General features: G+C 67.2%; 12 protein-coding genes across 12 annotated transcripts; 6 read left to right on the forward strand and 6 right to left on the reverse strand.

Annotated features, from left to right (window-relative positions):
* Positions 1–529: 529 nt before the first annotated feature.
* On the forward strand, positions 530–1132 carry MICPUN_58030 (predicted protein; the record flags this gene model as incomplete). The annotated part of the gene is made up of 1 exon (XM_002501414.1): positions 530–1132. The coding sequence occupies one exon, from the start codon at positions 530–532 to the stop codon at positions 1130–1132; it is 603 nt and encodes a 200-aa protein (XP_002501460.1).
* Positions 1133–1261: 129 nt separating this feature from the next.
* On the reverse strand, positions 1262–2164 carry MICPUN_80624 (predicted protein; the record flags this gene model as incomplete). Its single annotated transcript, XM_002501810.1, has 3 exons — positions 1262–1501; positions 1571–1977; positions 2113–2164. 3 exons carry the CDS (start codon positions 2162–2164, stop codon positions 1262–1264), a joined length of 699 nt encoding a protein of 232 aa, XP_002501856.1.
* Positions 2165–2336: 172 nt separating this feature from the next.
* On the forward strand, positions 2337–3194 carry MICPUN_58032 (predicted protein; the record flags this gene model as incomplete). The annotated part of the gene is made up of 1 exon (XM_002501415.1): positions 2337–3194. One exon carries the CDS (start codon positions 2337–2339, stop codon positions 3192–3194), a length of 858 nt encoding a protein of 285 aa, XP_002501461.1.
* A 127-nt stretch (positions 3195–3321) lies between these two features.
* On the reverse strand, positions 3322–6126 carry MICPUN_58033 (predicted protein; the record flags this gene model as incomplete). Its single annotated transcript, XM_002501811.1, has 1 exon — positions 3322–6126. One exon carries the CDS (start codon positions 6124–6126, stop codon positions 3322–3324), a length of 2805 nt encoding a protein of 934 aa, XP_002501857.1.
* Positions 6127–6314: 188 nt separating this feature from the next.
* On the forward strand, positions 6315–10904 carry MICPUN_100163 (predicted protein; the record flags this gene model as incomplete). Its single annotated transcript, XM_002501416.1, has 2 exons — positions 6315–8672; positions 8805–10904. 2 exons carry the CDS (start codon positions 6315–6317, stop codon positions 10902–10904), a joined length of 4458 nt encoding a protein of 1485 aa, XP_002501462.1.
* A 70-nt stretch (positions 10905–10974) lies between these two features.
* On the reverse strand, positions 10975–14163 carry MICPUN_100164 (predicted protein; the record flags this gene model as incomplete). Its single annotated transcript, XM_002501812.1, has 1 exon — positions 10975–14163. One exon carries the CDS (start codon positions 14161–14163, stop codon positions 10975–10977), a length of 3189 nt encoding a protein of 1062 aa, XP_002501858.1.
* Positions 14164–14683: 520 nt separating this feature from the next.
* Positions 14684–18419, forward strand: MICPUN_58037 (predicted protein; the record flags this gene model as incomplete). Its single annotated transcript, XM_002501417.1, has 2 exons — positions 14684–16765; positions 16989–18419. 2 exons carry the CDS (start codon positions 14684–14686, stop codon positions 18417–18419), a joined length of 3513 nt encoding a protein of 1170 aa, XP_002501463.1.
* A 1761-nt stretch (positions 18420–20180) lies between these two features.
* On the reverse strand, positions 20181–21809 carry MICPUN_81108 (predicted protein; the record flags this gene model as incomplete). The annotated part of the gene is made up of 1 exon (XM_002501813.1): positions 20181–21809. A coding segment is annotated over one exon (1629 nt), but the record flags the coding sequence as incomplete, so codon positions are not given.
* Positions 21810–22110: 301 nt separating this feature from the next.
* MICPUN_58039 (predicted protein) lies at positions 22111–23268 on the forward strand. Its single transcript, XM_002501418.1, has 3 exons — positions 22111–22148; positions 22316–22400; positions 22544–23268. The coding sequence occupies exons 1-3, from the start codon at positions 22140–22142 to the stop codon at positions 23149–23151; spliced, it is 702 nt and encodes a 233-aa protein (XP_002501464.1). The 5' UTR covers positions 22111–22139; the 3' UTR covers positions 23152–23268.
* On the reverse strand, positions 23220–24355 carry MICPUN_58040 (hypothetical protein). The gene has a single exon (XM_002501814.1). The coding sequence runs from the start codon at positions 24322–24324 to the stop codon at positions 23284–23286; it is 1041 nt and encodes a 346-aa protein (XP_002501860.1). The 5' UTR covers positions 24325–24355; the 3' UTR covers positions 23220–23283.
* Positions 24356–24524: 169 nt separating this feature from the next.
* On the forward strand, positions 24525–25345 carry MICPUN_58041 (predicted protein). The gene is made up of 2 exons (XM_002501419.1): positions 24525–24797; positions 24945–25345. The coding sequence occupies exons 1-2, from the start codon at positions 24707–24709 to the stop codon at positions 25205–25207; spliced, it is 354 nt and encodes a 117-aa protein (XP_002501465.1). The 5' UTR covers positions 24525–24706; the 3' UTR covers positions 25208–25345.
* Positions 25302–26173, reverse strand: MICPUN_58042 (hypothetical protein; the record flags this gene model as incomplete). Its single annotated transcript, XM_002501815.1, has 1 exon — positions 25302–26173. One exon carries the CDS (start codon positions 26171–26173, stop codon positions 25406–25408), a length of 768 nt encoding a protein of 255 aa, XP_002501861.1. The 3' UTR covers positions 25302–25405.
* Between the last annotated feature and the right edge of the window lie 1238 nt (positions 26174–27411).

Here is a 27411-nt window from a genome sequence, read left to right on the forward strand (position 1 = left end):
GGGCGACTCGGCCATCGCGATTAACCCGATTGATGCTGCTGCGTCGAAGCGGGTCCGCGAGAAAGGCGGTTGGGGTCCCGGCACCGCGAGCGCTGGATAGCGCCGCGGCGTGCGAAGACGCCATTTCCTCGCTTAGTGTCTCTCACGAACCTTACGGGTCCGCGGTAGCGCTTTGTGATGCGCGTGTCTGTGTCGCAGACGCGCGTTCGGTGTGCCAACGCGACTCAACGCGCCGGCATTCTTCCCAAAAAGCAGCTAAATATCTCCGCAGAGGCGCGAAAAAAAACGAAAAGGTCCGAAAAAGCGACGGTTCACGAACGGCGATGAGTCACGTTTCCCGCTTCTCAATTCGCCAACCTGGGTTTAAAGTTTCAAGCGAAGACGAGCAGTTCCCGCCGGCATCTTTTCCGATCTGCCGATGGTTCCGGTTTGACGTTTTTGGCAGTTGGGCACTCCACGGGGAGGAAAAACAGACGACGTCATCGCGGGGCGGGCGCCCCCCCCAGGCCACCCCCCAGGCGGCCCATCCATGGAGTACGACCTTTACGATCTCGCGGATGAGAGCAAGCAGCCGTGCGCCTTTCTTCCCCGGGGGTTGAGGAAGGGTTTAGGCTGCTGGGACAACAGCTTCAACCGCCCCGGGTTCGATCGCGCCGAGTTCTCCGCGACGCTCGTGGACGTCGCGGGGTTGACGCGGCCGGAGTTCGACGAGCTGAAGCGGCGCCTGTGCGCGGCGACGGAACCGTACAGGGCCGCGTCGCACTGGCTGTACTGGCTCCCGTTCCCGGCGGTGGGAGCCGTGTTTGCGCTGCAGGCGTCGGTGCTGAGGGCGACGTTCATCGGGGCGGTGCTCCCCGTCGTCGCCATCGTCGCCGTCTACGCCATCTTCTTCAAGCACGCCAGCGCGGTGGCGTCGCACAACGCGCGCGTGGACGAGGAGGTGGACGGGGTGCTCGCGGAACTCAACGCGCGAAAGGGGCGGGCGGTCGCGGCGCTCAGGCGGGAGCACGTCGGCGCTTGCGTGGGGAGGCGCAACCGACGATCGAGGTTGATCGTCTTTGGCGCATCTTTGGCGAGGTCGGCGAACGCGCCGGGATACGTATACACAGGGAGAGGGGCGACGGCGGTATAGGGTTGAGGCTTAGGGTTAGCACCCACGCGGGACGTATCCATCGGCGTCCGTCGGCGTCGTTGGAAGAGGCTCGGTTACGAGTTTAGAAGAGGCTCTTCATCGCTGACGGTATCTTCACCGATGAAATCTTCACGCCGGGACGGAGCTCCGCAGCGCCTCCCTCAGCGCCGCGTCGACTCGCGCGCATCCACTCGCCGCCAGCTGCACCGCGTCGTCCAGCGACTCCCCGTCCCACGTCCCCGTCGCCACCACCTGCGACGCCTCGCCCAACCGGCACATGTACGCGAGGGTCACGCCAGCCTCCGCCGCCGCCTCCTCCCCTCGCGCCGGGTCGAGGAGCAGCGCGTTTGGTCCGTCGGCGCCGCCACCCTCGGCACCCCCATCGGCACCCCCCTCGGCACCCCCGCCCGGCACCCCCGTCCGTCTGTTCCTGGTGACGGTGCACGCGGAGACGAGGTCGCGCATGGCGACTCCAGCCTCGCACAGCGCCGCGGAAGCCGCGGCGATTGTCGCGCAGAGCTCCGATCCGTTCGCTTCGAGCACCGTGGCGAAGACGTCCACCGTGGTCTTCGGGAACGTCTCCGTCATGACCGCGCCGGATAGCGCCCTGTGAACGATGGAGGAGAACTCGCGCTCGGCGTCGCCCTGCGCCACCTTGCCCCGCGGCCCCGACGTGGCGAAGGTGGCGAGCTTCACGTCGACGTCGAGTCGCCCGCGATCAAACTCCACCTTGTCGATTCCCGGTCCGCCCTGCCTCGGGCCGTACACGCCGCACATCACCTTGGTCTTGTCGAGCTCGACGTAGGCGCTGCCCGCAGCCTGGCTGATGACACCCGTCTTGACGACTGCGCGGGAGCGGGATCGGGCGGTGGGTTCGGTCAGTACGCGGACGAACGACGGGGCGAAGATCGATTCCGTTAGGTATTGTCGGGCGTGGGGGGGGTTGATGGGGGATGCGGACGGGGCGGCGGGGCGCGCACATATGGGTCGCATCTGCTCGGCGGAGCGGCCGTCTTCGCGGGGAATGGTCATGGTCGGATCCGAACGAGCGTCCTGGGAGGGTCGCGAATCCCCGAGGCGCACGGGCGCACTGAGAGCGGCCGGCGGGAACTCGACCCTGAAAAATTGGAAACTTTCCGCCGCCCAACTGCCGGCCAACACGGATTCGGGCGGGACGACGTCGACGCCCACTTCGCCCGGCGCGATGGGGAGGAGGCGCGAGGACTGGCGATACGGTCCTCGGCCGCTCGAACTCCCCCGCGATCATCCCCTTCCCCCGCCCCTCCCTCCCCCGGACTTCAGCCGGCCCCCACCTCCCTGGCTCCTCCCGCGCCCGCCGCCCGGATGCCCGCCCCCGCCCCCGCCCCGGGGATGGCGCGGCCTCGATGGGTCGTGGCGCGACCTCGTCCGATGGCCCCCGCGCCGCGCCGGCCCCGGACGCGAGAAACCTCGAGACGGAGACCCCGCGCTCCGGGGATATCTGCCGTGGCGTCGCGACGGGGACGGGCGTCGCGACGGGGACGAAGGGTGCGACGACGGTTGGGACGAAGAAGAGCGTCCGGGGGGGGGCGCGGGCGCGTTCGCGCGGGACGATGATCTCGCGCACGCGGACGACGACGGCGACGTCTGGCTCCCCGGAGAGGATGAGATCATCGTCCCGGAGGAGCACGAGGGCTTCCAGATGAGCGAGGAGTGGCTCGCGCTGTTCGCCGCGACCGAGAGGCGAAGGGAGGCGAAGGTGCGCGAAAGGCGAAGGGAGGCGAGGCGGCGGGAACGGCCCAAGGTGCCCGCCGCGGAGGTCGCCGAGGCTAAGGTGGCCGCCATCATCGCCGCGCGGCGCGCGGCGGAGGCGAACGATGACGGCGGCGGCGGCGCGTCGGTCGACGAACGGGGGGGAGCGCACAGCTGTGAGCAGGGAGGGGTAGACGGGACTGAAACGTACGGAACGGAAGGCGCGGCGCGAGTGGCGGCGCTGGAGGCTGAGCTCAACGCCGCGTTCGACGCCATCGTGGACGCTCGCAAGCCCCGGCACTGGCCAGCCATAGCGCTCAACCAGCCATAGCGAGATAGCACTAGATAGACGACGAGCCATCGCGTGGACGACGGGCGATAGACGATGACACGATGATACGCTCGCGACGCTTACTCGATGGATTCACGGATTCACGGCGGCGACGCCTTCGTTCGCGTCACCGCGCGGGCCCGAGCGCGAACCTCTTATCGACCACGGCGCTCATCGCCGCCACCTTCGCGTCGCGACTGAGCTTCCCGAGGATCTCGTCGTGCCGCCACCGCATCCTCTTCGACCGCTCCTCGGCGCCGCCGCGACTGGCGCGAAGCCTGGCGAGGACGACGCCGACGACATCTGGCGGATGGAGCGCCCGAGCCGCCGCCAGGTTCGCCCCTTTCGGAGTGAGAGACGCGCGCTCAACCTCGCTGACGCGACGCGGAGGGACGCCGGATGGAGGCTTTCGTTCCCCTCGCGTTGGCAGCGCGTACAGGCACAGGCGAGTGGCGACCCCACGCGAGTTCTCCGGTGAGTCACCGCCCTCCTCCGCGGCGCCACCCCCCTCCGCCGCGTCCGTCCCACCTGCGTCTCCTCCCTCCTCCTCCGCGGCGCCCGGGTCGGGCGTCGGACCCTTCGCCGGCCTTGGGAGTTCGTTCGATCCCACCACCGCCAGGTTCCCCCCCGCGAAGGCGTGCACGACGATTCCCGCGGGGCTCACCGCAAACGCGTGACCCTCGGGGGGATCGAGCGCTGCGGGGAGGTCGGACCCTTCGCCGCCGGTGACGTCCACGAGGCGGAAGAACCAGCGAGTGGCGGCGGCCTTTCCCACGTCCCCGTCGTCCCGAGCAGAGGCCTCCTCCGTCTCGGGCGAGCGCTTCTCGGCGGAGGCGTCGTCCTCGCGGTTCTCCCCGTCTTCCCGTTCGTTTTCGTTTTCGTTTTCGTTTTCGTCGTCGTCGCCATCCTCTCCTAAACTCCCCTCCTTCGACGCGAAAGGCTCCACGCCGCACGCGAACGCCAGCGACCCGGCCGTTTGACACGTCAGCCCCGCCGTGGGCACCCTCGCGTCGCCCCTGGGCCGGATCGTGACCGGCGAGGGGTTCACGTCCGCCCTCGAGCTCGCCGCGTCGAGGTCAAAGACGGCCAACCAGCCGGCTTCGGTGGCGGCGACGAGCGAGCGGCGTCGTTCGTCGCTCGTGTCCCCCGTCCAGAAGGAGAGCGCGGCGATCGCCAACGGCGTGTTCGCCGTCCGTTCCGAGACACAGCTGTCGTCGACGTGCACAGCTGGCGGCGCGGTCGGGTCGTAGCCGTCGAGGCCCGGACCGTAATTTCCGATTCGCCGAAACGTTTTGGCCACCGCGCCCAGCCTGGCGTTGAAGAGAACCACGGAGCCGTCGATCATGGCGAGCGCGAGGAGGGCGCCGCCGTCGCCCGAGGCGGAGGCGGAGATGGGAAACGGGAGGGTCCAGTCCCCCGCCGGGGCTGTCGCGACGGGCGGTCCGTCCAACCCCGAGTCCGACCCCGCCACCTCCTCCTCCGCCCCCCGGCTCTCCCCCCGCAGCGTCGGAACCACCGCCAGCCGCGAGGGCGCGTTCGTCGCGCCGGTGAGCTGGAACATCGCGAGCCGATTGACGCCTCGCCACGTGACGAACGCCGCGTCCGCGCGGCCGCCGGTGAGTCGGAAGTGGAGCGTCGGCGCGCCCACGCGCCCGACGTCGCTCGGATCCGCGTTTGCGGCGCCCGGTGAGTCACCGCCCGGTGAGTCACCGCCCGGTGAGTCACCGCCCTCCCGACGGAACGGTCCGAATGACCGCGCGGCGGCGTCGGCGGGGAGCCACGTCAGCACCGTGAGCCTCGGCGCCTTCGCCGCCGCGGCGACAAAGTCGACGTCGGACTTTCCCTCACCCGCCTCTCCCTCCGCGACCCCTTCCTCTCCCTTCCCGGCGTCTTCTTCCTCGCCTTCCTTCGCGTCGTCTTCCTTCGCGGCGTCGTCGCCCTCCCCGTCTCCGCTCCTCTTCGCCTCTTCCCCTTTCGTCGTTGTTTCGTCGTCCTTCGAGACGATAAACGCCTCCACAGGCGGCTTGGCGATCGCGTACACCGCGAGCGCGCCGCCGCCGCACGTCACCGCGAGCGCGGTGCCGTCGGGGGAGAACCGCGCGGTCGCCACGAGGGTGCCGAGGGTGCCGTCACCGTCGTTCGTCTCGTCCGAACGGCGCGTCACCGGCGCGTCACCGGCGGCGACCACCGGCGTCGACGATCGCTCCGATGGGATCTTCCCCTCGATTGGATCAACCGCGACGACGACCACGTCGCCTCCGACGCCGGCGACGGCGACGAGGTAGAGCGGGCGGAGGTCCGCCGGGGATAAGCCACCGGCGGCGGCGGCGATGTCGTCGAGGGCGAGCCCGGCGAGGGCGACGGCGCCTCCCTCGTCGTCCCCGTCTCCCGGCGGAGCCTCCTCCTCCTTCTCCTTCTCCACCTCCTCCTCGGGCCCGTCCGCATCGGCGTCGGCACCTTCGGCGTCGGCACCTTCCGCCCCTTCGTCCCCTTCCCTCGCGGTGTCCTCGGGAGGGGGCGTGGGCGGCCTGGGAGGCGGCGGCGGGGGCGGATCCACCGCCACGGCGTCCACCGCCGCGATCGAACCCGCCAGCACCCTCGTCCTGCTCGCCACGGATCCCGACGAGGCGTTGACCACGACGAGCTCGCCCTCGTCGTTCCCGGCGAACACCCACGCGCCGTCGGCGGAAGCCGCGACGCACGTCACGCCGCCGACGTCCGGCACCACCCTGGACGGCGTCAACACCTCGGTCCCCTCGGCGATGCCCCTCGCGGCGAGCCTCGCCTCGTCGCGCTCGACCGCCAAGTTCACGGCGTCGTCCACGAGCCTCGAGAGGAGCTTGTCGAGCATGCGGAAGGGCTGCGGGAGCTTGCACACGGCGCTGTGCGGGTTGTACTCCGCATCTGTGAGGCCGTCCAGGAGGCGCCCCATGGTGCTCCGCGGGTCGCCTCTCCCTCGAACCCCCGGGCGCTCGGCTCTGACGACGCGACCCCTTCGCGCCCTCTTCAAACGGGCCTTTTTTGGGTGGAAAAATTTGCCCGCCAGATTCTCATTCCAAAATCCGCTTCGAGCCCTCCACCGCCAGTCCAGGGAGCGCAGATAGGGCGCCGGGAGACGCCATGTCCGGCATCTCCGCGCCGCTGATGGCACTGACGCGCGGATCCGTCGCGCGCGCGCCCCGGAGACGTCGCAACGCGTCGCTCCGCGAGCCCCGCCCGTCGCAGCGTCTTCCTATCCTGAATCTTAATAATCTTCGTCTCGAGCTTCGAACCGGCGGGCGCGTGGTGTTGGTCCGCTCGGCGAAGCCGTACCGGGGAGACGAGAGGTCCTTCTGGGACAACGCCCCGGTGGAGTCCCGCCACAAGGGATACGTCCCGGTGCCGGGCTTCGGCGAGTACTACACCCCGCCCGCGCCGCCGCCCGAGCCCGAGGAGGATGACGACGAGGAGGAGGGCGACGATCGGTGGACGGCGCCCAGCCGGATCCGCCAGCAGCCGCCGGAGGAGGGGCGACGGGGACTTAACGAGAGCCAGGCGGCGAAGGGGGCGTACGTCCCGGTGCCGGGGTTCGGCGAGTACTACGCCCCGCCCGCGCCCGGCAAAACCAAGGGTAAGGCCAAGGCCGGCAAAGAGGAGCGCGACGAGGACGACTCCCAAGATCACGCGTGGGCCAGCAAGGTTCGCTCTCAGCCCGCGGAGGCTGGGCGCTGGCAGCCCGGGGACACCGCGCCTTACGTGCCCACCCCGGAGCCGCAGGCGCAGCAATCGCGGGGATGGTTCGGCTTCGGCGGCGGCGGCGGCGGCGGTTCCGATCCCGCGGAGGACTATTACGCACGCGACGATCAATCGTGGAGCGAGCAATCCTTCGCAAACGACGAGCCCCTTCCGTCGGCGTTCACTGGCGCGGCGTCGAATTTCTCCGATTACGGCGACGACGAGCTCCGCCGCCTCCGCGTCATCTACGGCATGTTTCGCAAGACCGTCGCCGCGTTGCGGTACATCGTCCCGTTCACGGGAGGCCTGGCGTGTTGGATCGCCGCGGCTCAGACGCTCACGGCGTGGTGGACGATGGCGTCGATGGTGCCCTTCCTCACCGGGCTCCTCACGTTTTCCATGTTTGGCTTTTTGGTCACCCTCGGCGCGGCGTTTTTCAGCGGGATGTACATGGCCGTCACGGTGTTCACCAGGACGCTGAGATACATGCTCGACGGGCGGATGACGGAGGCGTGGCCCGCGCACAGGGACCAGGCGCAGCCGCCGCCGATGCAGATCACCGCTCAGAGGAGTCAGAGGGTGGCTAAAAACCAAAACCAGGTGACGGTTGATTACGTCCCGACGCGGCCCGTGTCGGACGATGAACCCCCGGACGTCCCGGTCTCCGCCATCCTCCCCGAGCTCTACGCCCCACCCCGGGGCCCCGCGAAGCCCGAGCCGACGCCCGAGAGCGACCCCTTAAGTGGTGAGTCACCGCCCGTGGGTGGTGAGTCACCGCCCGGTGAGTCACCGCCCGACGACCCGATTGCGGCGAAACCCCCGCCCAAGCGCGCGCGGGTGGACCTGCCCCTCGACGTGCTGCTCCGCGTGGGCGGCGGCGCGGTCGAGAAGACGGGCAAGGCGGTCACCGGTGAGAAAGAGGGAGGGAGCGGGGACGGGTACAAGGAGCTGCCGCCGAAGAAGGGTGGTGGGGTCAATACGGGGTCGACGAACGATTCGAACGCGCGAGTCGTCGCCGAACAAGCAGAGCAGAAACCTTCGTGGGACTCGGCGGTGCGCGAAGGATCCGTGTCCGCGGCCGGGGAGCTGCGCCCGGACCCGGCGGCGGACGCGAGGCGCGAGGCGGTGGTACCCCCAAGCCAGCGAAGCACCGTCGCGTCGAAGGAGCAGCAGCAGCAGTGGCTGAGGAGGGAACTGGAACGCGAGTGGGAGGAGGTCGGCGCCGGAGAGGAGTCCGTTCGCGACGACGAGGAGAAGAAGAAGAAGGAGGAGGAGAAGGAGGAGGTGAAGAAAAACGGGGGAGGTTGGAACCCCATCAAGGCGTTCTTCGGCGGCGGCGCGGACGAGTCGCCCGCGCCCGCGCCCCCGACCGCCGCCGAGCCCAGCCCAGCCCGGCCCAGCCCGAAGGCGCCCGGCCCGGCCCGGCCCAGCCCGGCCCGGCGCGAGACCCCCGCCGCCGACGCCGGCTTCGACCCGGTGATGGGCGCGCTCAGGTGGGAGACGCCCGCGGGCGAGGCGACGAACGCGAACGCCGCGCGCGCGGCGGAGGTGGCGGCGAGGCTCGCCGCGAGGGCCGCCGTGGCGCAGCCGGAGCAAGAGCCGGAGCAAGAGCCGGAGCAAGAGCCCGAGCCCGCGGCGGCTGTTGACACGTCAAAGTTTGCGGAGGAGGCGGCGGCGGCGGCGGTGTCGGAGGTGCGGTCGCAGCGGAGGCGTTCGAACGACGAGGACCGGAAGAGGGCGGAGAGGAACGAGTGGCAGAAGAGGGTGAGCGGCGCGCTGAGGCGAGAGAGGGACGACGACCGGTGAGATTAGTTGCATCCTGTCATCCTCACGCGAGGCAAAACGACATAAAGTCCTCAATCGACAGCAGAACAGCCGAACAGAATCTGCCAATAGGCGTCGATATCGGAAACTGGCCAGCTCCAGTCACGCGGTGCGATGGGCGGGCGCGCGAAGGCCAAGGGTCGCGGCGGCGGACGCGGCGGACGCGGCGGCGGAGGCCGAGGACGCGGCCGAAGCGCGCACGGCAGCGGTGGACGTTTCGGATGGGGAGGCGGCGGCACGGGTCCGTCGTCCTCCCGCGGCGGTGGGATCTACGGTCCCGATGCCGGTGGTGACTACGTCGCGCTCAAGGGCGCGTCTCCCGGAGGGTTCTTCCCCGGATACGGCGGGGGCCCGAAGAGGAAACACCGCCAGATGCATCAGGCGTACGCCTACGCGGGAGCGGGAGGCCGGCGGGTCCGTCGACAGGGCAGCGACGACGACTCCGAGACGACTTCCGAGGATGACGTCGCGGGCGGCGGCGCGCCCGACCACGACCACGACCACGACGAGGACGAGGACGAGGACCGGGACGACGACGAATCCGACCCGAACGTCGAGCGCAACTCCGTCATGCGCATCGGCGGGATCGAGATCCGCATGGATCGACCGGGCGCGCGCGGCCGAGGCGCCCGCGAGCCCTTCCCGCCCCGCCGCGAAGCGCCATCGGTCGACGACGACGACGAGCGAGACTCCGAGGGCGAGTGGGGCAGCGAGCTCAGCCTCGACTCCGACGCCGTCGACGACTACATGCGCAACTGCATGAACGACTCCGACGACTCCGACGACGACGATGACGACTCCGACGACGACGACGCGTTCAACGAGGACGCCGCCGCCGACGCCGCCGTCGCCGCGGCGGAGGAGGCGTGGGAGAGATCTGAGCGCGACGGGTACGGCGGTGCGCCTCCGGATGACGAGCTCCCGAAAGACATCGATGGCAAAGAACAGGACAAGGCGGCGCGCGCGGCTCGCCGCGCCGCGCGGGAGGACCGGTACCTTCGACGGATGCGGGACATGAACCTGGACGGCGCCGAGGTGCCGTCGCCGCGCGTCTCAGACTCGGACGTCTCGGACGATTCCGAGGCGGAGAACGAGGCTCTGAAGGGGGGCGACTACGGGGCGTACCTGTGGGGCACCGGCTCGGGTAAAAAGAAGAAGAAAGGGGCGGGCGGCCATCACGCGGACGGCGGCTTCCCTTTGAGCGGTAAGCGCGCAGCGAAGAAAGCGGCGAAAAAGGCGGCTCGGCGCGGCGAATCCCCCGAGAGGGACGCGGGTTTGAGAAGGCCGCGAGCCGTCGCGGAGACGTTGGCGGGGATGATCCGATCCGGCGGCGCGTACATCGGGTTTCAAGCCGGCATGTCTCCCGACGCCCTTCGCGGTCTGCTGGGCATAGCCCACGCGATGGGTCTCAAGGCGGAGGTGCGGGGTGGGGGTAAGCGGCGGCACGTCGTGGTGCACTGGACGCCGAGGGCGAGGGTTCCGAGGGACGGGGACGAGCGACTGGAGCGGGCCATCGCCACGGCGGAGGGCCAGCCGTACGGCGGCGGTGGCGGCGGGAGGGGGGGGGTTTCCGGGAGGAACGGGACGAGTTCCGCCCCGAGTTTCGTGTCGGCGGGCGTCATGCGAAACGATGACGATGACATCGACGACGACGACAGAATGAACGTACCCGTCGGGGACGTCGACGACGAGGCAAAGCCGGAGGCGGAGACGGACTTTCCGATCGAGGGGGAAGCGGCTGGTTTAGGGACCGGTTTAATCCGCGATGAGGTCGAGGCTGAGCTGGCGGCGGCGGATGCGGACGTGCGAGCGGCGGAGGCTTTTCTGACCGCCGCCGCCGAGGGTGCAGCCGATGGCGACGGAGTCGAGGACGACGGCGAGGAGGTCCGACGGGGCAACAGGGGCTTGCGCAGGGCGGCGATGGCCGCGGAGCGGGAGCTTCGCGCGTCGCTGGCGCAGAGGAAGAAGAAGGGGGACGGGAGAGTAGTGGGGGCTGGGCACTCTTTCGGCGCTTTCGAGGCGCACACCAGCGGGTTTGGTTCGAGGATGCTCGCGAAGATGGGTTTCCAGGGCGAGGGCGCCGGTATGGGGAAGGACGGGCGGGGGATATCGGAGCCAATCGCGGCGTCCATCCGGGGCAAGCGAGTCGGACTAGGAGCAGAGCGGAAATGAAGATGAATCTTCCACAACAGTCAACGAATACAGTATTATATCAACACAGGTTGGCCAATCCCTTTCGGCCTCACTTGGCGTCCTCTTCCTCTTCTTGCTCCGATTTATCCTCGCTCCTGCCAAAACCCAACATCGTCGTCTTGCGAATCCCTGTGCCGCTCTTCTTCAGCGATCCGAACCAGGTGGGAGTGAACACGCCCTGCAACCCCCCGAGCGCCTGATTATCTTCCATCGCGTCGTGGATTGACTGATTACCCCTGTTTTTGCGTCCAAGCTTCCATCTGCGAACCAGCACCGACACCGCGGATCGTTCCTGCGCCGTGGGCCACATCGCAATGGGCTGGTAGTTTCGCCACGTGCCCTTCGCGACCATCTCCCTGACCTTGTCCGCGGACTCTTTCAAGTCCACGTTTAACGCCTTGGTGTCCTTCGTTAGGCTGTTGTAGGTCTTCATCGGGGTTGACTTGGGTTGGGCGGCCGGGGTGGCGGGGCTCGAAGGATCGGAACCGTGCCTTCCGAGCTTATCTCCGAGATTGAGCGCGCGTTCATCCAGCTCCCTGAAAGCCTGCCCGGTTTTCTTTCCGAGCACGGTCATCTTGGACTTGATCGAACCCACGACTCCTTTCTCGTCGAGGTTGATGTCTTGGTCGTCCTGGAGTATGTCTCGCTGCACCGGCACCTTGCTCGCGCGCCGGAGCACGGCCATGCATCGGCGAATCTGCATCCACGACCACACGGGCAGCGGTAAGAGCGCCAGCCGAAGGTACTCGGTGCTCTTCCCGTTCTTGCTCAGCGTGGGCAAACCGAGAATCAGAACCACCTGGCTGAACAGCAGGCTGTTGAAGGTCTGCTTGACGAGCCACGGCCACAGCGTGAGGCCCGAAAGGTACGGCTGCATGTAGTGGTAGGATAAGTTATGCTTCCAGAACAGGTAGAAGAGCGAGAAGAAGACCCCGCAGACTGGGAGGAAAGCCGGCGCCGTGACGCAGTACTGGCACCCGAGGAAGAAGATGAGCATCGTCTGCGCCGGGACGCGGTGCAGCGGCGTGTTCTCCGGCTGCGACCACTGCTGCACCATGCGGGGCGTGGGCATGGCGGTGGTCTTCGCGAGGTGGATGAGCGTCTTGACCAGGTAACCCAGATGGGTCGGGGGGTGGATCAGCTCGAGCACCGTCGACGTCGCGATGCGGAGGAGGCAGAACTGCAGGAAGAAGCTGCTCGCCTCGACGCATCGGTAGATGAGCGTGCTGAGGACCAGCTTCGGGTCCTGGATCCAGTCGAGGAGGTCCTCCCACACCGGCGTGCTGTTGAGGTTACCGAGGAACAGGTTCAGGACTAAGAGCCAGAAGTAGATGGAGGCACCCCTGACGTCCATTGTAGACTTTGCGATGGAGCCGTACTGCCTGGAGATCACCAGCGACATGATGTGCGCGACGACCAGGAAGATCGTCAGGATCAAACCGATGAGCACCTTGAAGATGCCCTCTCCCAGGACGCTGACGATGTCGTCTTTACCCGCGTTGAGCGCCGCCACCAGAAAGTTGACGGGGACGGAGAAGAAGATGACCATGATGGTGGCCACCAACCTCGCGCGAATGTTCTTCCTCCACCGCTGCTTCCCCGTCAGCGCGACGTTGTGCCAAACGAGGTCGTTGGGACCCGGTGCGGGCTCGGTGTGCCAGCGACCGAACTGGTTATCGAGTTGCACCTGAGACGCGATGACCGCGTCCATCTGACGCGAGAAGACCACGATGGAACTCGGGCTTGGGGTCTCGTCGTGAAGGTAATCGAGCCTGGCTTGGGAAAAAGCAGCGAGCTTCTCCTTCGTATCGAGGCGAAGCTTCTCGCGTTCCTCGTCCGCCTTGGCGAGCTTGGCCTTGAGCTCGGCAACCTTCGGGGAGTCCGCGGCTTCCACGTCCTTGCTGCCCTTATTCTCACCCAACGCCTCCTCGATGTCGTCCTTCAGCTCCTTCTCCAGGATCAAGGCTTGCAGGTAGGCCTGCTCGCTAGCCTTCCACGCGTTCGCGCTCTTGTCGAGCTTTCTCGTATCCCTCGCGAGCAGCACGGAAACGACGCACCCCTCACCCATGACCCCCTCCATCTTTGCCTTGACCACTCGGAGAATCTCGGATTTGGTGCACGCGCGGAGCTTATCGATGTCATCCGGAGTCGTCTCGTCCATGAACGAGCGAACCTCGGAGTAATTCTTCTTCAGCCACGCCTTTGCCATCTTCTCCTCCTGCGCCTCCGCCTTTTCGGCCTCGGTGAGCTCCACCTTGACGCCCTCCAAATCGCCGGCGTCCGATCTCGGAGACCGAGGCGAAGACGGGTTGGACATCGAACCGGACCTGGACATCGAGCCGGACCTGGTCATGGAGCCGGACCTGATCATGGAGCCGGACCTGGTCATGGAGCCCGTTCGCTTGACCTGCTTCTCCTTCTTATCGGCCAGCGCGGAGGAGAGCGCCTTCATGATCCCGCCGCTCTGCGCCCTCGCGCCCTCCTTTCCTGGCGGCACGTCCGTCGTGAGCATCGGGATGTCGCTCACGAGCACGGCGTGCGACTTGATGCCGATCCTGGACACCGGCAGCCTCCAGACCAGGCGCGTGTACGCGGCTGTCTCTCGACTGAGCAGATACACCAGCCACGTGGATATGACCCACATCTGCAGCACCACGACCCAGAACACGCCCTCGCTGTTCGCAGCCGCGATGGTGATCCGCTTCATCCCGAACGCGTCCTGGTCCTTGCTGTCGAGGTGATACAGCGTGGCGCACACGGGAAGGACGAAGATTGTCGCCCCGAAGAACCAGTGGTAGACCATCCGGTACCATCGGAGCAGCATGAGCTCGTCCGGGGTGGTGTTGGCGATGAGCTCGGTGTCGGTGACGTGCCACGCGCGGACGAGCCACGCGAAGTGTCCCTTGGGCAGCTTCGGCGGCCTCTTGTACGGCGGGTAGTTGTGGTTCTCGTCCTCCATGAAGTAGCAAGGATCGCACGTGTGCATCATGTGCTTGAAGCTCCTTATGAAGATGAACACGGCCATCAGGACGACCCAGAGCACGGCGAGCCATCCGCAGGTGATGAAGAACTCCGTCGCGGTGAAGTTGGTGCCGCACGCGGAGGAGAGCGCGTCGCACTCGTTGTAGTAGAGGCAGGTCAGACCGGTGCCCTTCATCGTGGTCACGTCGTCGGGGGCGAGGAACGAGCCCGCGTAGGCGGCGGGGTAGTGGTCCGCCGCGCACGCGAGGCACTGCATGTCCACAAGCGATGGGCACGTCGTCAGGTTGGAGCTGCCGTCGATCACGTCGCCGTCCAGGTACAGGCTCGGGATGGTGGAGGTGGAGTCGAGCTTGAGGTAATTGGTTCCGGCCGTCTTGTACGTCGACAGGGAGCGGTAGACGCAGTCCGCGCATCCCGAGGGACAGGGGCACGCGCCGGATGACGTGTGCAGCGTGGCGGTCATCCACGCCTTGGACGTCCATGACGTGGTGTTGGACGACGCCATGTCGCTCGGTTCCAGCGTGCGCCGCCCCGCGCGAGGTGTCCGAGACCTCGTCGATTCAACATCGAATAACGACCTTGTTATGGGACCACCGACAGCTTGGCCGGGCGGAGCGAATCAGGTCCGAATCATCTGATCAGCGATGCGAGGGACCCGAAAGCTCGGCGCCGAAACCAAACGAGCACTTCGTTGAGGGTTTCCGCACCGATTCTTCCCGCCCACTTTGGAGGGCGAGGTGGCAGAGAGCGTCGGAGGGGCAAGCGGCGCGTACACGATGTCGGCGCTCAACAAGCTCGCGCACCTGTCGCTGGTGAATAAGGTGACGACGGAGCTCGAGAACCACATAGGCATCGCGGACAAGACCCTCTCGGAGTTCATCATAGACCTCGCGGGGAAGCACGACGAGCCGAGGGCGTTCCAGAAGGCCCTTGAGGATGCCGGCGCGGAGCTGTCGTTCGACTTGGTGCGCAGCCTCCTGGCCATCATCCAACGCATGAAGCCCGGCGGGAACAAGGGCGGTGCTGGCGGGGGTGGAGGGGGCGTCGGGGGCGCGGGCGGGCCGCCGAGACCCGTGAGACCCACCGCCGACAATCCCCTCCCGGGGCTGGCAGTGCGCGACGACGTGGAGCGCGCCAAGGCGCTGACCCGGGAGATCTACGGCGATAACCCCATCACCGCGAACATGGCGGACGATCCGAGGTTCCTCGACAGACGCGACGACGACAGGGGGCGCGGGGGCAGGGACCGCAGCCGAGATCGCGACTCGGGCCGGGGCGGCAGGGATCGATCGAGGGACAGGGGCCGCTCCAGGGACCGGGGCGGCGGCTCCTCCTCCGCGGCGGCGCTCAAGAACGGCGAGCCCGAGGTGGGCGCCATCTATCGCGGCAGGGTCACCAACGTCATGGACTTCGGATGCTTCGTCGAGCTCACCGAGTTCAGCCGCAAGTTCGAGGGGCTCGTGCACGTCTCCATGATCTCGTCGCAAAAAGGGGTCAACGCCAGAGATCAGGTCCAGCGCGACCAGAGCGTGTGGGTCAAGGTCACCACGCGATCGGCCACGCGCATGGCGCTCAGCATGAGGGACGTGAACCAGTCCACGGGAGACGACCTCCTCGGCGGCGGGGGGAACGAAGGATCGGCCAACGGGTACGCCAACCCCGCCGGACCCGCCGCGAACCGACTCGGCCAGTCCTTACGCGGCTTATCCGGAATAACCCCCACCGCGGAGGACGTCGCCGGGGACACGAGGCGGCGGCCGGTGAAGAGGCTCTCGTCCCCGGAGCGTTGGGAGGCGAAGCAGCTCATCGCGTCCGGGGTTTTAAAGACGGAGGAGTACCCCACGTACGACGCAGAAAACGAGGGGCTGCTCGCGTACGAAGAGGAGGCGGAGCAGGAGATTGAGATTGAGATCAACGAGGACGAGGCGCCGTTTCTGGCGGGGCAGACGGCTAATGGCGGGGACGTGTCGCCGATCAAGATCGTGAAGAACCCCGACGGGAGTTTGCAGCGCGCGGCGATGACGCAGAGCGCGCTGGCGAAGGAGAGGAGGGAGCTCAAGGAGCAGCAGCAGAGGACGGCTTTGGAGTCCATCCCGAAGGACCTCAACCGGCCTTGGGAGGATCCCATGCCGGAGGCTGGCGAGCGGCACCTCGCCGCGGAGCTCAGGGGCGTGGGCCTGGGAGGGTATGAGATGCCCCAGTGGAAGGTGGAGGCGTTCGGCAAGGCGCCCACGTTTGGCCAGAAGTCGTCCCTGCCCATGCAGGCGCAGCGCGAGTCGCTCCCGATTTTCAAGCTGAGGGACGAGCTCATCCAGGCGGTGAACGATAACCAGGTGCTCGTGGTCATCGGCGAGACCGGATCCGGTAAGACGACGCAGATGACCCAGTACCTGGCGGAGAGCGGTTACACCAGCAGGGGACGGATCGGGTGCACTCAGCCGAGGCGCGTGGCGGCGATGTCCGTGGCGAAGCGCGTGGCTGAGGAGTTTGGATGCCGACTCGGCGAGGAGGTTGGGTACGCGATTCGATTCGAGGACTGCACGTCGCCCGAGACTGTGATCAAGTACATGACGGACGGTATGCTGCTCAGGGAGGCGCTTCTCGACGACGCGCTGTCGCAGTACTGCTTGATCATGCTCGACGAGGCGCACGAGAGGACGATTCACACCGACGTCTTGTTCGGCTTACTGAAGAAGTGCTGCGCCAAGCGGAAGGACCTGAAGATCATCGTGACGTCCGCGACGCTGGACGCGGAGAAGTTCTCGTCGTATTTCTTCAACTGCCCGATCTTCACGATCCCGGGACGGACGTTCCCGGTGGAGGTGCTGTATACGAAGGCGCCCGAGACTGATTACATGGTGCGTCTATATTCCCTTTTTCACCCCCTCGCCGAAGCGCTCTTCGCCCGACGCTCAAACTCTCTTCCCTCGCTTACGGCGCGGCGGGCTATGAGGAAAAAAACTCTGCAAACATCTCGAGGTGTAGCAGCCGATGTGGACCAAAAGTTCATTAAAGTCTCCGAGCCCGTCTCCGCTCCTTTCCAAAGCCCGGCTTCAAATTACCCGTTCACGAACCCCCGAGGAAGACGACACTCACCTTTCGCAAACCATTCGCAAACTCTCGCAGGACGCCGCGCTAATCACCGTCATGCAGATTCACCTCACCGAACCCGAGGGCGACATCCTCCTCTTCCTCACCGGCCAGGAGGAGATCGACACGTCGTGCCAGATCCTCTTCGAACGCATGAAGGGCCTCGGTCCCTCCGTGCCCGACCTCCACATCCTCCCCGTGTACTCGTCGCTCCCGTCGGAGATGCAGACGCGAATCTTCGAGCCCGCGCCGCCCGGTTCCCGCAAGGTCATCGTCGCCACCAACATCGCCGAGGCTTCGCTCACGATCGACGGCATCTACTACGTCGTCGACCCGGGATTCGCGAAGCAAAAAGTCTTCAACCCGAAGGTTGGGATGGACTCGCTCGTGGTGGCGCCCATCTCGCAGGCGTCGGCGAGGCAGCGAGCCGGACGAGCGGGTCGAACCGGGCCCGGCAAGTGCTTCAGGCTGTACACCGAGAGCGCGTACAAGAACGAGATGCTCCCCACGTCCGTCCCGGAGATTCAGCGCACGAACCTGGGCACCACGACGCTGACGCTGAAGGCGATGGGTATCAACGATCTCTTGCACTTCGATTTCATGGACCCGCCCCCACCGCAGACGCTGATTAGCGCGCTGGAGCAGCTCTACAACCTCGGCGCGCTCGACGAGGAGGGACTGCTGACGAGGCTCGGGCGCAAGATGGCCGAGTTCCCGCTCGAACCCCCGATGAGCAAGATGCTCATCGCTGCGGTGGATCTGGGGTGCTCGGATGAGATTTTGACCATCGTCGCGTGCCTATCCGCGCAGAACATCTGGTTCCGACCGAGGGAGAAGCAGGCGGCGGCGGATCAGAAAAAGGCGAAATTCTTCCAGCCCGAGGGCGACCACCTGTCCTTGCTCACCGTTTACGAGAGCTGGAAGGCTCAGAAGTTCTCGTCGCCGTGGTGCTTCGAGAACTACCTTCAGGCGAGATCGCTGCGAAGGGCGCAGGACGTGCGAAAGCAGCTGCTGACCATCATGGACAGGTACAAGCTCGACGTGGTCTCCGCCGGGCGAAATTTCAACAAGATTCGCCGAGCGATTTGCTCCGGATTTTTCTTTCACAGCGCGAAGAAGGATCCTCAGGAGGGATACAAGACGGTCGTCGAGAACACGCCCACGTACATTCACCCCGCGTCGGCGCTGTTTCAGAGGCAACCGGACTGGGTGGTGTACCACGAGCTGGTGCTCACGTCGAAGGAGTACATGCGCGAGTGCTGCGTCATCGAGCCAAAGTGGCTAGCGGAGCTGGCGCCGAGGTTCTTTAAGCTGTGCGATCCGAGGCACATCTCGAAGAGGAAAAGGATGGAGAGGCTGGAGCCGCTGTTCGATCGGTTCAACGATCCGCAGGCGTGGCGCCTGTCCAAGCGCCGCGGCTGATCGGCTCTTTGTCTGCTCGTTCATAAGTTAGTCTTTTACTTCGGACCGAGAAATAAGAAAAAATTAGATGTCTATGAGGTTACCCGTGCCCGTGCCAAAGCCGCTCGCCGCCGCCGCGGCGCTCTCGAACCCGCTCGCCGCCGGACCGGGCGCCGGCGTGAACCCGTCCGCCCCCGATCCCGCGCCGCTTCCGTTCCCCTCCGCGACGATTCCCCTTCCGCGCTGAACGTCGTACACGGGGCGAGCGGGATAGAACCCGTCCAAAAAATTTGGCTCGCAGTCGCAAGCCGCGCCCAAGAACGCCACCCTTCCCATGCGCGTCCCAGCGTCCGCGCCGTCGTCGCGCGGGAACCAAACCTCCGCGAACTGCGCGAGCGACCGCGCGGCGACCGACCCGACACCGAAGGAACTTCCGGAACTTCCGGAACTTCCAGAACTTCCGGAACCGCGTCCAAAGAGCGAACGCAACAGCGCGACGACGTGCGCGAACGTCGCCGACGCCGCCGGGTCCGCGGTCGATCGAACCAGCTCCTCCGCCGCCGCCCGCGACGGCAGCAAACCCGCGACCGCCGGCGACGCGAGCGTCCACGCGCGGCCGGGTCCCGCATTCCGCGCGGCGCTCGCGGCGTCAACCGCTGCGGCGGACCACCGAGCCATTAATTCGTCGACTCGATGGACGCACCGCCGCGGCGTGGCCAGCAGCGGCGTCGGCGTCGCGGCGAAAAACGCGAGCAGGGCGAAGCCGCACACGTCGGGTTGGATCCCCGAGAGGTCCGCGGCGGCGCCGGAGACGTGGCTGGAGTCCAGCGCGAGTCGAACTCGTGAAAGGTTTTCCAATGTGGCTCTCGCGGGCGGACGCAGCAGCCCGGGGACGGAGACGGCGTGGTCGAAGAGGAGGTCGACCATCGCGCGGATCGGCTCGGGGACGTCGGGGGGGAACGACGCCTTGCGAAGCGCGCGGAGGGGCTTTCCAAACGTCGACGGCGCGTACGAGGCGGTGACGGTGAGGAAAAAGTCCCGGCCGTTTTCCAGGTGAAGCACCAGTATGCCGTCGAGCCCGACGACGGGCTCGGCGTCCAGGTTCCACGCGGACGGCGGCGCGGAGGATCCGAGCGAGGAGGAGAGCGCCGCCAGGTCCGTCGCGGATCCCCGCCGCGACGAGCCCCCGTGAGAGGACGAGCCCCCGTGAGTTGACCCCCCGTGAGACGACCCGCCGTTGTTCCTTCGCTCCTCCTCGGACACGTACGCGACGCCGCCGCTCTCGACGGGCTTGAGCAGCCCGCGGTTCACCGCGCGCGCCGCGGCGATGCGCGCGGCTTCCGCGACGGTGCTCGCGGAGGAGGACGCGGTGGTCGCCGCGGCGGTCGCCGCGGCGGTCGTCGACGGCGCACCCCGCGCGCCGCCGCCGCCGCCGGGAGGACCGGTAATCGACGCGGCGTTCGATGCGGACGACTTCTCGGCATCCTCCTCGCCGCCGAGGACGCCGGACACGAACGCGGGTCCAGCCGTGCCCCCGCCCGCGACGCACATCGTCGCCCCGATGGTGACCTCCGCGCCGGGCAGCAAAACTCCCGCGGGTGGGTCAAGCTCGATCCAGCCCGGGGACACGGCGGCGTCTCCGGGGGAACCGCCCCCCGCGGGGACAAAGCGCCAGCTGGCGACGACGTCGCCGACGTTGACGAGCCTGAACGAACACGTCTTTGGTTCCGCGTACCGTAACTCGCCGACGTCCACGACTGGGTTCTCCAGCGTGCACCTGGGCTGCGACGCCATCTCCTGAAAGTCCATCCGGCGCCTGTGCTCCAGCAGCACCTCCTGCAGCCTCTCGGGTTGCAGCTCCCTGGCGACGATTGAAAATTTCGATCGAACCGGCTTGTGATCCGACTGCACCAGCTCGGACCGGTCGTACGAGTGCTGGGTTATGTCCCAGCCCCGCCACAGGATCCGATCGCACCACGCGGGCGTTCGCTTCTTCTTCTCCTCCTTCTTGCTCACCTTGACGTCGCCTGAACCCTCGTCGTCGTCGTCGTCGCCGTCGCCGCCGCCGCTGTACTGATTCGTGCCCGGCCTGTACTTGTACGTGGGCAGAAACGTCACCGGCGCCTCGGTCCACCCCACGAACGCCCTACCCGCCGCCTGCTCCAACACCAGCTGATCCGCGCCGAGCAGCCTCGCGTGCGTTCCCCCCGCGATCGCGTCCCGGACCGTATCGTCCGGCAGGTTCAGCCGGTAATTCAAATCGCCGATCCAGACGCACGCGAAGGCGTCCTTGACGGAAGCCGAGCGCTCGATCGCGGCGCCGTCGGAGCTCGCCGCGGGGGGCGCCGGGAACGACAGCTTGCTCACGATGTCGTGGTAGTCCTGCGAGCGCTTCGCGGCGTCGTCCGGCTTGCTCCCGGCGCTGAGGTGCGAGCACACGAACAGGACGGGGGTGTTGTAGCATCGAAGCCAAACCGCGGCGCCGCCCTTGTTGCCCAGCGTGGCAACCTGCAGCGCGCCCACGCCCAGGTTGAAACCCGTCGACACGGTCGCCACGCGCACGTCCCTCACGTGCGATGCCGCCTCCGTCGTGGCCCACACGGTGATGTAAACCCCCACGAGTTGCTTACACGCGAGTCGAACGTAACGACGCGACGGGGACGCCGCGGATCCCGCGGACGCTTTGGATCCGCCGCCAGCTGTGTCGCCGCCCCCGCCCCCGCCGCCGCTTCGCCGGCCGTCCTCCGAACTCGCCGCGTCGAAGGAGGTCCACGCGCCTCCCGCGGCTCCCCCGGCGTCGTCGCCGTCGAAGCTGGCCCACCCGGCGGTGGACGACGACGCGCCTCGCGGACCCCCTCCGCCTCCCTCGTGGAGCGCTCGCTCGATGATGGCTTCCCACTCTTTCGTCGCCTTCTCGTCCTCCACCGCGAGCACCTTGCCCGGCGTCAGGGGCACGATCTCCTGGAACCCGACGACGACGATATCCGGCTTGGATACCACCGCGTCGAGCCACGGGGAGATGTCCAGTCCCGGCGGCGGCCTCTTGCCGTTCGTGTTCCACGTCCCGGTCCACACGGAGAGCTCGTGCGACGAGGTGTAGTCCTCGATGGGATGCGCGAGGAAGGCGTCGCGGACGGCGCGATTGCCGATGCGGCTGGCCCACTGGCGGGTCAGCGGGTGGACGCTGTCCTCGGGCTTGGCGACGCCGCGGGATGGCACGGGGAATCCCGGGTGCGTCGCGACCGCGGGCGCGCTAAAGTCGGACGCCGATGGCGCTTCGTCGTCGAAGCCCACCCACGTCGAGGTGGACGCGGCTGCCGCCGACGACCCGCGGGGGGCGCCGCGCGCCGGCGCCGAGGAGGAGGACGACGACCGCCCCGGCCTGCCGTCGTTGAGGAGGTCCGCGAACATGTTGGTGAAGCTTTTCATGTTCACCGCGGTCACCTCCCCGAGCGCTCTCCGCGCGCCCTCGATCTGGATTGGCTGTGCTGTCGTCCGCGTTACAACGAGTCTTTATGACTTTTAAGCACTTCTCAACACAAGGAATGTGACAGGATCGAGTCCATTTTGAGTGCATTTTGACAATTCCCGCATGCTGACCACTACACAGCCATACGGATTTGGTCCGGAGAGAATCTCCTCAACTTTTTTTGAACCGCTCGCGTGTTTTCTGGCCAGGCGCTCGGCGCTCTGGACAGAGACCCGCGAGACACCAAAGGGCAGAAGGCGGAGGTCCCCACCATGAGTCAGGTTCGTGACCCTCCCGTGACCTCGCGGACGACGCGCGCGCGTCCGACGTCCCCGCCGCCGCCCGTCTCCCCCGCCCGTCGTCACTCGCACCGACGTCCCTTCTCTTCCACGGGCCCGAACGTGCTGACGCGCGTCGCATCCCCTCCCCACCTTCCCCACGCCCACAGATCTTCGACGCGTACGAGAAGGAGTTCCTCGAGTTCACCGCGTCCATCGCGCGGAACACCTCGTCGCTGCCCTCGCTCGCCGGAGGTGCGCCCGCGACCCCCGCTCCCCTCCCCACCTCCTCCGCTCGCGGGTGGCCCCGAGGGCGCCAACTAAAAAATAGAGACACGTGTCGTCGGCGAGATCCCTGACCCGGCCCCCGCCCTCCAACCGACCCCCGTCCCTTCCAGATGCCAAGGTTCAGAAGATCGGCGAGACGGAGTCGGACGTCGCCGAGGCCGAGGCGCTCATCCGCCGCATGGACCTCGAGGCCAGGTCCCAGCAGAACCCCGCGGCGAAGAACCCGATGCTGAACAAACTCAGGGATTACAAGTCGGAGCTCGCGAGGCTCAAGCGCGAGTCACAGCTGGCGTCCCGCGCGGCGAACGAGGCGAACAACCGCTCGCAGCTCCTCGCGGGCGCCGAGCTCGACGACGTCAGCGCGCCGACGTCGTCGTCGCAGCGCGATCGCATGGCGCAGGCGACGCAACAGCTGGATCGAACCGGCGATCGGATCCGGGACGGCAAGCGGACGCTGCTCGAGACGGAGGACCTCGGCGTCTCCATCCTCCAGGACCTGCACAGGCAGCGCGAGACGATCGTGAGCGCACGAGAACACATACACGGCGCGGACGATAACATCGGGAGGTCGAGGAAGATCCTGCAGGCGATGGGGCGGCGGGCGATGGCGAACAAGGCGATGCTGTACGGCATAATCGCGATGCTCTTCGGAGCCATCTTACTCGTCGCCTATTTCAAGCTGTTCAGGTCGTCGGACGACGGCAGCGGCGGGCAGTGATGACGATGACCTAGGTGTAAAGTGATGAAACGTAAACCTCGCGTGCGCGAGGGTTGTAACAATGCGATGACGAGTCGTTCCTACCGTGGCTTAAAAAAATAAAAAAAATGCAAGCCGAGGCGACTGCGCGCCTCATCGCTCCCTCTCGACGCCCTCCTCCTTACCCTTCCTCTCCGGCGGCCACCGCGGCGGGCCGCCCACGCCGTCCCTGTACTCCCCGCCGCCGCCGTCCCCGCCGCCCACGAGGTAGATCCGTCCCGTGGCGACCCTCCGCCATTTGGCGTTTTCCGATTTCGCAACCTCCACGCGAAACGCCAGCCTGCGTTCGCACACGTGGCACTCGCACTCCACCCTCGCGACCGCGCGGTTGCCCGGCAGGAACGCGTACACCTCCTCCGCGCAGCTCGGGCACTCGCCCTTGACCGCGACGGTGTTTCCGTCGCGAAGCCGTCCTAAGCGTTCCCAACCGCCGTTCGCGAGGAAGACGCCGAGGAGGCCGATGACGGGGGGCCGGAACGAGGATCCGTGGGGTCCGCCGATGTCCCCGCCGGCGACGGCCCCGACGCCCGCGCGCATCGCGTCGCCAAAGTCCAAGACCACCATCGCGCATCCCAAGGCGACGAGCGCGAGCCAGGTTGTCGCCAACGAGTCGAGCTGCTCGACGTCGAACGAGGCGTCCGAGTAGACGCGCATGTCCCGTCGGCTGCATCGCGGGTACTTGACCGCGGCGTCGCTGCCGAGGTACCGGAGCCTGCGCTCGACGGTGTCGAACATGGCGTCGTCGACGACGGGCTGCCCGCTGAAGTACGTGTTCTTCGCCTGCGCGTACAGCGCCTCGAGCTCCTCGACCGTCGCCGCTTCGATCGGGGGCAGGCGGATGCACGAAGGGCCCTCGATGCTGGGCACGTCCCACATGCCCATCTCCGCCATGTCGTACTTCTCGCCGTCCCACGTCTCGGAGTAGGAATCGGAAGGTCCGCGCTTGGACCGCCTCCCCGCGTTCGCGCTCACCGCCGCGCGAGCGCGACGGGACGACGAGTACATCGAGTACGTCGAGGAGGAGGAGGGGGAGTAAATCGCCGCCCGGTCCCGAGGTCGCGTCGCGCCTGTCCCCCGTCCGCTCGTGGACGCCGCCGTGGACGCCGCGGCCCTGGAAGCCGCGAGAGCGGTCATCGCCCCGACCTCGCCGATCCAGGAGCGCGACCGGACCCTCGCCGCCCCTCCTCGTTGTGGCTGCCGTGATGAGGGGGACAAACGGAAATTTGCCACCCTGGCTGGCCACACCTGACAGCGTGACCCACGGCCATGTGAGTGAGGGAAACCCGGTGGCTTTTTGCTTCATCGGCAGCCGGAGACGGCCACCACGGCGCACACCCGAGCCGCCTCACGAGCGAGACCCCGCGTGACAGACACCTCGCGGACACGCACGGATCGTTCGTCGACTCGACGAGCGCCACCTCGCCGCCGCTCATCGCCGCCGAGGTAGATCCGGAGGAGGTAATCCAAAGGTAATCCAACCAAAGGGAGAGAAAGCAGAGGGAAAGGAGCGGCGAAGATGAAGCTCGTCAGGTTCCTCCAGAAGCTCAGCCACGAGTCGGTCACCATCGAGCTGAAGAACGGGACCGTCATCGCCGGCACCATCATGGGTGAGTGCGCTCGCCGATGGACCGTCCCCCGCGTCGCGAACCCGCGCGAACCCGCGTTATCGGGCGCGCGCGTTTTCCCACCAATCCGCCATTTTTTCCCCATCAACCCTAACTAACGCCTCCCGACCTTCGCTGCCAACCAAACAGGCGTGGACGTCAGCATGAACACCCACCTGAAGAACGTGAAGATGACGCTGAAGGGCAAGAACCCGGTGAGCATGGACCACCTCAGCGTGCGCGGCAACAACATCCGCTACTACATCCTGCCCGACTCGCTGAACCTGGACACCCTCCTGGTGGACGACACCCCGAAGATCAAGGCCAAGCCAGGGGCGGGTAAGCCGGGGGCGGGCGCGGGTGCCAGGGGACGCGGGCGCGGGCGCGGGAGGGGACGCGGGCGCGCAAGGTAAGGGACCCGCGTCGGCCGCGAACGGACGGACGACCCGAGGCCCCGGCGGGGATCCATCTCGCGAGGTTTCTTCAAACGCGAGGGCGTCGTCGGCGGGAAATTTAGTTTCGTTGTTATCGTAGACTCCATCAGACTTCACGCACGAGCGGACCGCGAGGGGCTAATAATCTCAGTCGCCTCGAGGCTGATACCTCGCCCACTACCTGGGAACGGACGGGAGGTTCTTGGCGCTCTCCTTCCCGCTCTCCTTCCCCCCCATCGCCTTTGTGAAGGAACTGAGCCCCGCGGAGATGGCACCGCCGACTTTCGAGCTCACCTTGTGCTTGTTCTCAATCTCGGTCGCCTTGCTGTACGCGGAGGACGCCGCCGCCTTGGCCTTGGTGGTTAGCCCGTACCTCTCGTTCACCTCCCTAGCCTTTTGCGCCGCCGCGACGGCCGCGGCGCTCGCCTTGCCGGTGATGTCGTGTTCGTCGTTGAACTTTTTCAGCGACGACGCTGTCGTCGCCGCGGCGGCGCCCGTGCTCCTCGCGACGTCGCCCGTCGCGTCCGTCCGCGTGGTGGCGTACGCGGCGGCGCCCGCGGCGACGACGGCCGTCATGGGCCCCAACAGCACGGCTCCCGCGACGCCTCCCACCGCCGCGGCTCCCAGCATGGTGCCGGTTCCCCCCGCGGTGTTGACGGCGACTTGCGATTGGTGCGCGACGTTGCCAGCCTGCTGCAGGGCTTGGGCTCCCGAGGCCATCGCGGCGATCTTATCGGCCTGCGCCTGCTGCGTCAGCACGTTCGCGCGGTCGCGGTACTCCTTCGCCTTGGCGCGCATCTCCGCCGCCTCCTGCGGGAACGTCCTCGCGGCCTTCTCGAGCTCGTCCGCCGCGCGAACGTACAGCGAGATCGCCTTCTCGTGGTCCTTGGCGATGTCGGCCTGGATGGCGAGGGTGGCCAGGTCGATAGCTGCCTGACAGGGCATGACGAGGCTCACGGGAGTTGAACGAACGGGGCACGCGAGATGCACGCCTCGACGGGGCGTTGAACGACGCTCGACGGGGCGTGCCGAGGCGGGTGTGGAGCAGTGTTAGCGCGGGAAATTTCCTCAAATTTGGGTTGATCAGTCGATCGAGCCGAGACAAGAAAATTGGAACATTTGTCGAATAAATATGAGTACGCGGGGGCGAGGAGCTCCGCTGCTATCTACAACCTCTACAACCTCGCGGTGGCGTCCGTCTCCTGGGACCGCGTGGACATCGACCCGTCGTCGCTCGCCGTGTCCCAGTCCTGCGAGCTGTACACGTCCGCGTCCCTCGCCTTGATCTTGAACTTTCTGCCCTCGGGCGGGCCGCCGGGGTCGAACCGCCGCACCATGATGAACACGTCGTCGACGACGTGATCCAGCCAAACCTCATCGCGCTCGCGCAGGATGACCGCGCCGCCCTTGCGCTGGTCCCTCAGGATGACCAGCCTCCGCGGGTCGTCGACGCCGCCGCCGCCGCCGCTGGGCGACGGCAACCCCACGGCACCCGGAACGACCCCCGGCGGTCCCCGCGGGTACACCGGCGGCGAAGGCGCGTACCCAAAGTAAGACGGGGGGGGAACCTCCGTCGCGCGCGGGCTCTCGCGGCGCATCGTCGCGCCCCCCGAGGACGAGGGCGCTTTCTTCTTCCCCGACGACGCCCTCGTCGCCTCCCTCTCGTCCCCTCCCGATGAACGCCGCGCGCCGGCGGCGTCCTCCCCCGAGGATTCGTCCTCGAGCCACGCGTCCACCGACGGCGACAGCGGCTGCAGCTGCGGCGGGGTCCTCTGCTGTGCGCCGGACGCGTACATTGGGTACCCGCCGTACGCGCCGGGGAACTGCTGCTGCTGCTGCGGTTGGGGGTAATACCCGGGTGGCGCGCCATACGGGCCGTACTGGTCGTAAGAGGGGACGTTGGGCAGGGGCGAATACGGACCGTATCCCGCAAACTGCGGCGGCGGCGGTGGTTGGGGCGAGACGCGCTGTTGCGTCCTCGCCGCGTTCACGAGCGCCGCGAACTTGGACGTCGGCGTGACGGTATCGCCGCCCGAGTCGTCGTCCGCCTTTTTCGCCTCCGCCTCTGCCGCCGCCTCCTCCGCCTTTAACGCCGCCGCGCGTCGCCTGCGGGTCTTCTCGGGAGTGATCGCACCGATTTCCGACCTGCTGGGCGACGTGGCGATGGACGCGCCGTCGAGCAT

This window comes from Micromonas commoda, chromosome 4 (genome assembly GCF_000090985.2).
Source record: "Micromonas commoda chromosome 4, complete sequence".
Taxonomy (NCBI): Eukaryota; Viridiplantae; Chlorophyta; class Mamiellophyceae; order Mamiellales; family Mamiellaceae; genus Micromonas; species Micromonas commoda.

Bases quoted from the DNA above. Each gene is read 5' to 3' on its own strand.
- MICPUN_58040 (XM_002501814.1), bottom strand. From the start codon at position 24,324: ATGACCGCTCTCGCGGCTTCCAGGGCCGCGGCGTCCACGGCGGCGTCC.
- MICPUN_58041 (XM_002501419.1), top strand. From the start codon at position 24,707: ATGAAGCTCGTCAGGTTCCTCCAGAAGCTCAGCCACGAGTCGGTCACC. The intron at 24,798-24,944 runs GTGAGTGCGCTC...CCAACCAAACAG, and splicing joins CATCGCCGGCACCATCATGG to GCGTGGACGTCAGCATGAAC.
- MICPUN_58039 (XM_002501418.1), top strand. The intron at 22,401-22,543 runs GTGCGCCCGCGA...CGTCCCTTCCAG, and splicing joins GCTGCCCTCGCTCGCCGGAG to ATGCCAAGGTTCAGAAGATC.